Here is an 11,799-nt window from a genome sequence, read left to right on the forward strand (position 1 = left end):
AAACAAAAATTGTTAAAAAAACAAAAAACAAACAAACTTCGTAAACATATAAAAGTATAATAAATTCATACGAAACTTATTTTTAATTGGATGCAACTTACTTATTTATTATAAAAAAAACACTTGAAAAGTTCACACTTTTATTCACTGATTTGCACTTTAGACATGCTCTTGAAACAATGAGTTTATTTCAGAATCACGACTCTCTTACTGATAATAAAAACCGGTTAATTATAAAAAAAAATAGACATAGTTTTATTAAAGTTTTTTCTTTTTGACATTTGGTGCAATATAACGGGAATAAATCGATATGAAGTCAATAAACCATATATGGGTTAGTATGCGGTAGAGGGTTAAGATTGACTTTTCGGATAATTAGGGGTTATTTTATTAGCCCTTAACAGAAATAATAAAAGGTATCAAGCAAATAGAATGCGTTGCGGCGATTAATCGGTTGATGTTGGCTTAAGGAACGGAGGGGGCGACCCATAGAATACGTTGCATGACAGCTTTTTTCAAGTTCCTCGGCTTGTTCGATGTTTTCTCACTGAATGTGCACTTAGGGCTGGTGCACACCATTTAATTCTACAGGTATCATACACAACGCTGCGTCAATTTATTGCTCGTACTGTGACGCTGCGTCAATTCACCTCTTTTGCGGTGACCCTACGGGAAAAAACGCGAGAAAAGTGGTAAATTCACGCAAACTTGTGTATAATTCCTGTAGAAAATTAGAGAAGAAAGGAGTTATTTCGTTCTCATTTTCAACTTTGATGTCAGGAATTGGTAACGGTTTTTTGAAGAGAAAATAGATCTATTATCCTCCGTTTACCTTTTTCAAAAGCCACTTTTACAAAACACCACTTAATTCAAATTTTTAAATCTACACGGAGAAAACAGACCAAATAGAATTAAGCGGATCGCACCTTAATTTAAGCGGATTTCTGCATGGATTTTTGCTAAGATGACTTTCACCTTAAATTAAGGTGACATCGCTTTAATATAAGGTGACAAGAAAAAAAAAATAAAATGCACGACTGGGTTCACAGTATCTTTATCTTAAATATCTATTGGAAATTTAAGATTTTGTTCAGGTCGAGAAAAAAAAAATCAAAAAAAAATCGAAAGTTTAAAAATTAAATAAAAATTTTTTTTTCAAAAATGTTTTTACAAATAATTTTTTTTAGGTACATTTTATACTACAAAATGATGTCTGTAAATTTTTAATAAAATTGACTTATGCTTTGATGAAATATAAGAACTTAAAAAATATGTCAATTTTTGAAAAACGGCAACGCCACATTTCCGTTCTCCGCATTTTTTGAGAAAAACTAAAAACGCAGTTTTGTTAAAATCAAAATCAAAATCGTATACCAAATTTAATCAAAATCGTTCGAGCCGTTTTCGAGAAAGTTGCAATACCTCGAAAACGTTATATTGGAGATATGCGTTAAAAAGGAGACATTAAAAAAATAAAAAAAAAAAGGGTCTAGAGAATAACGTAAAAAGTATCTGTACCAAGTTTCAAGCAAATCCATCCATCCGTTTAGGCCCTAGCTCGATGTTCAGATGGACGCACGGACTCACAGACCGACGGACAACATGACGAAAATCACTTTTTTGATCTTCTCCATCATCGTAATGTTGGTTTTGATTAAAACCTCAAATTTTTTTTCTACACGAAACCAATACTTGCCCTTGCCCTATAGAGCAAGTAAAAACTGGCAGCCACCGGGGATCGAACATACAACTGTTGGGTTACTAGGCCAGTGCTTTACCACTGTGCTAGCTCACTGTTGGAAATGAGTATGATAAACTGCAAGTAAAGCTAAATTGTGACTATAATTTTAAAATTTTAATTTTTGGTTGTTTTTTTTTTAAGATGAAACTCACATTAAAATAAGATGAAGTTCACATTAAATTTAACTGAGTTTAAGGGGAATCACCTTATTTTAAGCGAATATCACCTTATTTTAAGGTGGTGAAATTTAATGTGCGCATCATCTTATTTTAAGGTGACATTTTTTTCTCCGTGTAGCTATTTCGATCAATTGTTTCCGAAATAATCGATTTCAAAGTAAATATTTAGGAGGAGTATTCAAGCCCTGTACAAAAAACCGTTATCGAATTAAGTCTATATCGCTGCGGTTCGTGTGTTTAAATTGCTCTTCACTTCTCTCTTCTCTCGTTGTGGCGATTTTAGAATATAATAAGTTAAGATACATGGGAAAAAATGTGCCGCAGAACTATGCCAACCTTTATGCAAACTAATATTTTTGTATAAGAACAAGCTTTTTTTTATGCTTATATTTTTAATATTTATTAACAATTTACATAACTTTTAACTTTATTTTTTGTAGGTATCTTTTTTGTCTTCAAATAAAGCGCGACTTAGCAACGGGCAGTTTACAATGCAATGATAATACTGCAGCCTTACTTGCAAGCTATATTGTTCAAGCATCATGCGGTGATTTCGTACCGGAAGATTACCCAGATCACACTTATTTATCATCGCATCAGTTTGTACCCCATCAAGATACACTGATGCAAAGAAAAATTATGGAAAATCACAAAAAGCACACGTAAGAAAACTTTGAAATACTAAATGTTACACAAGTGAAAAGTTTTATTAAATGGACTTATAACCTTTTCAAACTGGTCTCAAAAAACTAGTTTTTTTTTTGAAACGGATAGGAAATTATTGAAACACTTTAAGACCTTGCACTTTTTTTCTAATTTCGTGATTTATGAGGTATACATATTTTGTATTTATTTTTTAAGTGGGCAATCACCAGCCGAGGCCGATATGAATTTGCTAGAAACGGCAAGACGATGTGAACTATATGGTATGAAGATGCACTCAGCAAAAGACGTTGAGGGTGTCCCCTTAAATTTGTCAGTTGCTCATATGGGTGTTGCGGTATTTCAAGGAATCACAAGGATCAATGTATTTTCTTGGGCAAAAATAAGAAAAATATCGTTTAAACGGAAGCGTTTTCTTATAAAATTACATCCCGAAGGATATGTATGTATTTAGAAAAAAAAAAATTAAGAATATGAGTTAATAGTTGCGTTTTTTTTGTCAGGGTTATTATAAGGACACTGTTGAATTCTTCTTTGATGGTAGAAACGAGTGTAAAAACTTCTGGAAAAAGTGTGTCGAAAATCATGGATTTTTTCGTTGTGTTTCGGTAAAAAATTTACCTAGACGAAAAACTAGAGTTCTATCAAGAGGAAGTTCATTTCGGTAAGATTCAGCTGAAAAAAAATCATTGATATAAATAATTTAATATTCCACAAAAACAACTATCTTTTTAATCACAGATACAGTGGAAAAACCCAAAAACAGATTATTGAATTCGTCAGGGAAAATTACGTTAAACGACAAAATTTTCAAAGGTAAGTTTAAAGTCCTTTTGCATACCTATACACTGGAAAAACATAAGTAAGAAAAAATGTTTCATAAAACTAAGTGATTGACCTGCCTTTTTTTTATTAAAATTAGAATCAAAGCTTATCAATGATTTCTTAATCAAATATTCTTGGGTGAAATATTTATGGCCTTTCCAGCCGTTTGTTAATAGACATTTAGAGCGGTTTTTTTCTACATAGATGACTGGACGAGCAGAATAATCGAGAGTACGTTATTCCAGTAGTCAAATATGTTCCATCCATAATGGTTTGTTCTATTATTATATCTCCATAGATAACCCTTTTGGGACGCAATTCAGGTGATGAAGTTACAAATGTTTTTTTCAAATTTTAATTGGTTAAAGAGATTTTAAGAAGAATCACAAAACAAACTTTAGAGATTCTATACGTTTTTGAACTTTTGATGGTTCACATGTGCACCGTGCGTCCCAAAAAGGTTAATAGGTGAGAGCGACGCTCAGTAACTGCGAAAATAACAGTATTCCTTTAAGAATAATGATACACGTTAAGGTCTAGTACGCTGCTGCCCAATTAACAATTTTGCTTCTATAAAGCTTTACATAAGTTACTGAAGCACGTGTAAAACTTTATATAAACAAAACTCCTAGTTGGATGATGCGAAACGAAATTTTTTGTCTGTCTCCAGCAGGTCAATGAAATGCTTGCGAATACTCGACGATTAAATATTCAGATTTAGATTTATTCATGTAGACTGTAGAGTATCACAAATTGCAAAACTCAAGCAATAAAATAAAAGCAAACACACATCTATGAAAGAATGTAATGGCAAAGTTAACCACTAAAACAAACAAACAAACAAAACTCAAATGTCATTTTTCCGCACACAATTAATATTCCCGACAATTATTTGTTTTCGAAAAAGAGGTGGAAACTTCTCTTAACAAACTGCTGCAGATCGAAAAGTGGAACAACATTTTTTGTTTTCGATGTCGTTGTCATTTTTGTATGGGATCTTTCATTTTCGCATCTGCCGCCTACTGATCGTTTTTTCCATCTAGATCTTGCACGTTGGACGCCAGTGAACGCTTAATATACACAATTAGATGATCTTTCAATATTCGCCGTACTTTTATCCAACCGGATAATCGGTGTTAATTTTCTCCATTCTAGTTAGCACCATTGAATATTCCCAACATTATTAAGAGTAGGTACACTCTGGTCGCATTTTTAGACATAAAGAGTAAGTTTAATAATATCAGAAATTCAGTAATCATGCTCTAAATAATCTTAAAATAGAAGACCCGCTTTAGAACAGTATACTTATCATGCTTAGCTGTAGAATTATAAGGTCTGAAATGGGAAATTTGAAAACACGTAGGCAGCCAACAGAGGGACCGCTGAGGGAAGAATCTTATAAAATCACCTCTCCTATGGAACTTGGTAGCCTACGCGTATGAAGAGGAAATAGCTGGTTCGAACAAATACCCACAAACCCTTACAGAACAGCTACAAATACTTTTAAGCAATTCTATGCACTGGGCTAAAGGATGTAGATACGTGTAGATACGCGGGGCACCAATGGTCAACCACTTTGGGTGCCCGAGGGCATCCTACATCGAGTAGATCTCACAATCCTAGACATCTATAGCAAGTCAAGTAGAAGCAAACTAAGCTACTCAAATTAAAGCAACCTCAAAATGGACCAGTAATCATATTGGCAGCACTTACATTCTAAATACTTCAGATTCATTCCGGATCGCCACACGAACACCCCAATTGGTGTTCCAGGGGTCTTTTCCGTCTAGAACTATATAGGAGGAACGTAGAACTCTTGATAATCCACCTTCCACTAATGGTTCAAAAACCTAATGGTTCAAAAAATTTTATACAAAATCAGCACCACGAAATCGTAAACGAAAATTTTGTTATGCTTCTCGTTCCACAGTACGCAGCTTAGCCAACAAAATTCTTACCTATGCTAGAATATTTGGAGAAATTTAAATCATTAGTCACTCACATTTAATTGTCCGGGTCATATTTCTTCTTTCAAGAGCGTTTTTTTTTTTTACTTTGGAGACTAAGACAAATTCTCGTTTGACTTAAGCAGCGTACAAGGCTGTTTCGGAAGAACGAAGAACTCGGCAGTCAGCATCGGTGGAGAGTGGAGGAGAAGATACAACAACGAGCTATAAGGCTCCTCATGTGGAGCGTATGAACACCAATGCACCAGCCCATCGAGTTTTCGTGTCCAACTCCGATGGGCAACGTGGAAGAGGAAGACCTCATCTTAAGTGGTGCGCTCACTTGGAGAACAACCTCAACCAACTTGATGTGCGTAACTGGAGACAGCTAGCAAGGGACTGAGTTGGCTAGAGATGCTTTATTAATTCCCTTTTATTTTATTATTTTTGTTTAGCAATTTGTAGTATTCTATATGAATATTTTTCAAATCAGATTTAAATTTCCTGGAGACTGACGGAAAAAATAGTTTCCCATCACGAGCGCACTATTCTTTATATTTTCACCTCAGTTCGTTAAAAGCAAGAAATTAGAGGGCAAGAATGATGTGCTTGTGCCTCGAGTGTTGTTAAGATCTATGCTGATGTTATCTTTATAAAAACTGGTTTTCAGGATGTGCTGGTGGGTTATAAAGGCAAACGACACAAAGTTATTTGAAATTTGGATTTACCCATTATGTTAAGAAACCATAATGTTTTTGAACTCAAACCAAGAAATTATAATAAAACTACATTAAAATATACTGTAATTGCAAAACAAAATTTATTAAATACATTTAAAAAGTTGCTTTCACTCATACGTTTCAAAAATTCTTACTGAGAAAAACAAAAATCGGCACTCAATCTTTTAATTTATAATAAAACGAGAGACATTCTTGTTCTTTTTGGTGCAGGTCTCAGTCATTCCGTCAAGGACCACTGAACGCTAGTAGTCGAAGTCAATCGCATTCCTATGTGAATTCCAGCATTTCAGCCAATCCCCTTCTCCCAATTGATACTGGTTTGTATTTGTCATTTTATAATGTTTTTTCTTAGTTATGTGTTTCTTCATTTCAAATGTACCTGAAAAATGTTTTGCTAAAGCATTTATGGGCTTCAAGCAATCAACAATTGCGTTCACAGAATTTATGATTATATTGTGTATATGTGGCACCTTATCATGATTTAAATCTTTAATTTGACCTATTTTCCCCGTAAATTTTTAAGAGAACTGGCACATAGCAATTTTAAAATATTTTTCAGCTTAAATCGACAACTATGTAAGTCCAATTTTGGACTTACGCCCGCAAAACGCAAGCAGGCAAGGAAAATCATATAACACCTCTATTGCAACAATGACATGATTGTATTTTTCAAAATGTTCAGGAATCACGCTTTAAGTATTATTTTGCCATCCTTGTGTTTTGTTAGCAAACAAAAAAAAAAAGGTTATTTAAAAGCTTATGATACTGTTATGAAATTTTGGCACTATACACATAAAGCCATGGATATGTAGACTTTTTGGGTGTTCTTAAAACAGTTTTGATAAAATCAAGTCCCTTACTTTGTAGGAAACTTTGTGGCGTAATAAAGACACAAATCTCAGTAATTGTAGCTAATTAAATGCTACATTCTTGGGTAAGCCAAAAATTTGTAGGTACCTCGCATGGTTTTTGAGTTGTTGATTTTCCGTTAAAATAAAAGTTTTTCAAATGCTTTTAAACTCTATTAACTTCATTTTGTATAGCCTCAACAGTTTTTTTTTTTGTTTTTCAAAATTCCGCTGGATAAAAAATGACTGAGAGAACTACAAAATCAAATTTTGTGCAATTTAATTCCCTACAGTTTTGGACATAAAAAAAAAAGTAATAATTTTCTTATTTTTGTCCCCAAACAAACAAAAAAAACTGTGGAGGCTATAAAAGCATTTAAATAGCTGAAATTTGGTTGCCAGTCAAACTTATGGTTTTGAATACTTTCAGATTACATATGTCTGCTAACTTCAAACTATTTTCAGCGGAAAATTCAATAACTCAAAAAGCAAATTTTTGGTTTGCGCGACAGTTTAATTAGCTTCAATTGCTGAGATTAATTTTGGTTTTTGATTCCGCCATAAAGTGTGTCCACCGAAGTTATGGACGTGATAAAATGTGCAACCATGTCATTACTGCAATTAAGGTGCGAAATACTTATATAAACATTTTTGCTTGATCAATTATAAACTTTATTTTCAGCAAAGGTAATCGGAAGAATAAATCCGAACAACTTTTAATAAATAATTATAAAATAATTGTAATGTATTGCTTCTATATGGCAAGTTTTCTTTTCAAAAGATAAGAAGGCTAAATTTCGATGAAATATGGGAAATGGTAACGGAGTTACGAAGTTACGCGCGACAGAGTTACGGCCGTCAAAGTTGCGCGAAACCGAAGTTACGAAAAACTAGAGTTACGAATTCTAAAGTTATGTTAAGCTATGACATGTGATTTTTGAGTTGGCAACAATTGCGAGGAACGATATGGAATTATGGAAAATAAGAGAATATCGATACGTAGGTGCAATATTAGTTGGACAAATAAGAAGTTAATTTCAATTATGTCCCCCAAACTTACATAACTATACTTATGTTTTTTTTTCTATTTCAACGTTTTTGCGATCTTCTCACAAAAACAAAACCATATATGTATATCTATACCTATCCAATCAAAATTTTACAAGATTAAATAACACCAATTTTCGCTTTACTCATTTAGTTCTGACCAATGAGAAAAATGTTAATCTCTTGTTTGTATTTCCATAATTCCATATCGTTCCTCGCAATTGTTGCCAACCCAAAAATCACATGTCATAGCTTAACATAACTTTAGAACTTGAACTCTAGTTTTTCGTAACTTCGGTTTCGCGTAACTTTGACGGCCGTAACTCTGTCGCTCGTAACTCTGTTATTCGTAACTTCGTCGGTTTCCCCTATAATGGAAAATTATAAGTACCTAACGTAATCCCCGATTTTATCCTGTTAACTTTCATTTCTACATATTTATATTCTATACAATAACGCATTTAGATTGAACGGCATATTTTTTTAAACTTCAGAGTTTCAGATGTAGTGATCTACTAAGAGCAAATTAACATTTGCAATCAAAATCTCAACATAAGTGCATGTGTTAGTGGCTAGTAAAATAACACATAAAAACAACCAACATAACTTTTTCACTACACCGAAAACAATCACGATAGTGGTACTGGCCGGAAACCTTGTCTTTAATCCTCACTTACTAATGAATGATAAAGTCAATATTGGAAGTGCTTAACTTGAAAAATGTACACATACCATAACGGGTTCTGCATGATAAAATATAGTTTGTTCTACGAAAGTCCACGTCCAAAAGTTAAAATCTGCGTAGGATGGTGTTGAGACCCTCTCCGCGATAATTTATCCCGATACATGCTCACAAGATTGGAGCACCAATGTGCCCATTAAGAAGTTGAAGGAGAAATATTAAATCATTATTTGTACGCCTTTGATCAAAGGTTTGTATCTGAAGAAGTTGGATCCTTTGTTCATATATGCCAGAAGGTTATAAAGATTAGTCCAAGGCAGAACAGATTTGCACAGAACAGTCTTTCCACCTTTTCGATGTTTGATATCTGCTCTTTCCGATGAATCTGATATCTGCTCTTTCGAATGAAATCCTAACAGTCAGTGGTGATTCTTCTCAGTTGACTAGGTTGGCGGTGCGTCACCAAAATAAATCATTAAATAAACTAATAACATTGAGCTAAAACGAACATTAACAAAATATAATTTTGATGCAAAAACATCTCATTTCAGTTTGTTTCTTATAGTTCATTGTTTCGTTTAAATAATAGCCAGCACATCCACAAACCAGATACAGATAGAAGTAATAACTTCGTTATTGTGCGTTTGCGTTCAATTTGGTTTAATTTAATCGGTCACTAACTACATAGGATCTCAATAGCAGTTTGTGAGTTTTTCCCTTGAACCGACGATTTATTATTGCTTATTACCATTATTGTTTAAAAAAAAGATGGTATTTCTAATGTTTTGGACGGCGTAAAAGGTTAGGACATTAGCTACTAACTGTTTGATATTAATTGAAACCGTGAACGTTCAAGGAGTATTGAAAAATACTCCTAGTAAAAGTTCAGGTGGTCTGCGTTGAACCTGAGGTTTTTCTTTCATTTTTACAGACGGTAGGTGAGCAAGTTCAACCGAATTGTTCAAAAAAGGGTTTTAAATCAATCTTTGTCCATTTGCTTATTCGGAATTCATTTCTGGAAATTAACTCAATAGTTTCATCTCTAAATTAAATAAACTCTGTCATATAAGAGGAAAGTTCTTCTATAATCTTTTGAATTCAGGGAAACGAATGAAAATTGTTTGCTTCTGAGTTTTCCACAAGAATTCTCTGCTTTTGCTATAGCAGTTAAAATGTGTTCTCCTCTTCTTTGAAGGCTCTTATTCGAGATGTTTAAGTGGTCAAAAGAGTCAAGGAAAAAAGATAATTCTTAAAGTCACGGAGGGTCAGAATATAATGATACGAAATTCCAGATTTTGATTCTTGTACAAAATTCAATATTTCAGCCCTTAACTCCAAAACTGGTGTGAATATCTTTCCTTCTTTCCTTCACTGATTTAGGGAATGTATAACTTGCCATATATGTAATACAAATTTATTGCAGATTTGAAAAAAAATTGGTTATGTTTGAATGGGTAATACTATGCAATTATTTTTACAAAAATACTATTTATTATCATTGGACTATTACAATTAGAATCTGAAACGGTTACCTTTGATCCAAATAAAGTTATGGGCTTTTAGTTAGGTTAAAATATGTTATTCTAAGCAGACAGAGTTAACAAAACAATGTTTGCTTATTTTTCTTGTTTGGAAAGAAAAATGAATCTATTATTAAAAAGTGTTTGCATTGAAATCTAAAATTCAAAGCTTTTTCAAAAATATTGAAAAATATGATCATGATGAGAAAAATTTAGTATTTTAACCATGCCTGGAAACCACACGAATATAATTTATAAAAAAAAAATCTGAACGCAAATGTTTCTTCCTTCCCCTCATATTCCAGTCTATTTAATGTTATTATTAAGTAACGTTTTTATATATAACTTCAATTCTTACTTTTGATCTTCAGCGGATTGGGACAGTCGCTATCCTTGCAACACTTCGACGACGCATTTTTCGACGAGGAAATCAACGGATACCTGGGGTCACCAGAGAGACATTCTTACAGACCCCAAGCCTTCTCAAGTAAGTTTCAGCAAAAATTTCTTATGTTTGGTTGTGTTAAGTTTATTTTCTTTTTTTGGACCCAAGGTAACAGCAGCCCAGGTGGAGATTTATCAGACGAAGAATTATGCGCCGGAATCGCCAATATTAGAAGTGGAACACCAACACCGATCGACCCTGGACTTGGACCAAATGACTATGCAAAGATCTGCATCCCATCTGGGCCCACAATCGTGGAACTCACCCATACACAACAAAATGACCAATATAAGAGACCAAGATCAGGCTCATGTGCTTCTCGGCAAATACAATTTAGGTAAGTTAAATGTACAAACAAATGTAATGTAAGCTAAAACTTTTTATTTTGAAAACCTTGATTAGCCTATTTTTCAGACAGAAATCGAGCTTTGAATGGAAATTTATCGTTTTGTCTTTGGGGTCCTGGCAACCCATGGTTCCGATCTTTGGACGAAAAACCAAAAAAATGTTCCCTGTTCCTTGTTTCCCAGTTCACTGTGAACTCATATCTAAAAACCAAACCAAATGTTAGAAAAAAAAAAATGCTTCGGATAAATAATTCAGCAATCAGACCTCCAAGAAATGCTAATTTTTTCAAACCTGTCTGGTTCGATTGCCCAAGGTTAGCCCAGGATAGCCCAAGATTTGTTTTCGTTATTCATACAACAGATACAACAAAAAAACTTTTTCATATCAGAAACCGAAAAAATCGTTAGTCTAAAATTTTGCTTTGTCTGTCCATGGTTAGCCCAGGATAGCCCAACTTTTATTTTCGCTACCCTACGCTTAGTTTAAAAATTATAGAAGCATTAGTTTTTATTCACCTCACAAATAAAAAATAGTACGCATACACCACAGTGACCTTTTTACTTTATAATTTAGAAAAAGTAAATCCACTGGTGTGGGCATTGCACCTCAAATGTTATTTATTTGAATAAGATTTCTTACTTGATTAATTGTAGTCCATAACTTTGGTAATTAAAACAAATTACATCACTTTTTTTCGTTAGCCCACCCTTAGTTCAAAAATTATGACAAAAAACTTTTTTCAAACTACCAACCTCTTTTTTTTCAGTGTAAAAATTGTCTTTTTTACATTATTTTTTTGTGAGGTGCCAACTTTA

General features: G+C 33.4%; 2 protein-coding genes across 2 annotated transcripts in view; one reads left to right on the plus strand and one right to left on the minus strand.

The window, feature by feature from the left end:
- Positions 1-11,799, minus strand: part of LOC129916353 (NAD-dependent protein deacetylase Sirt7) — a 131,027-nt gene that overhangs the window by 86,889 nt on the left and 32,339 nt on the right. The window lies entirely within an intron of this gene.
- Positions 1-11,799, plus strand: part of LOC129916350 (uncharacterized) — a 28,430-nt gene that overhangs the window by 5,558 nt on the left and 11,073 nt on the right. Inside the window, exons 4-10 of the mRNA XM_055996221.1 lie at positions 2,361-2,582; positions 2,782-3,025; positions 3,087-3,247; positions 3,325-3,399; positions 6,305-6,411; positions 10,563-10,678; positions 10,745-10,973. Of these exons, the coding sequence (XP_055852196.1) occupies positions 2,361-2,582; positions 2,782-3,025; positions 3,087-3,247; positions 3,325-3,399; positions 6,305-6,411; positions 10,563-10,678; positions 10,745-10,973 (1,154 nt within the window). The remainder of the gene's footprint in view (positions 1-2,360; positions 2,583-2,781; positions 3,026-3,086; positions 3,248-3,324; positions 3,400-6,304; positions 6,412-10,562; positions 10,679-10,744; positions 10,974-11,799) is intronic.

This window comes from Episyrphus balteatus, chromosome 3 (genome assembly GCF_945859705.1).
Source record: "Episyrphus balteatus chromosome 3, idEpiBalt1.1, whole genome shotgun sequence".
In the NCBI taxonomy this organism is placed as follows: Eukaryota; Metazoa; Arthropoda; class Insecta; order Diptera; family Syrphidae; genus Episyrphus; species Episyrphus balteatus.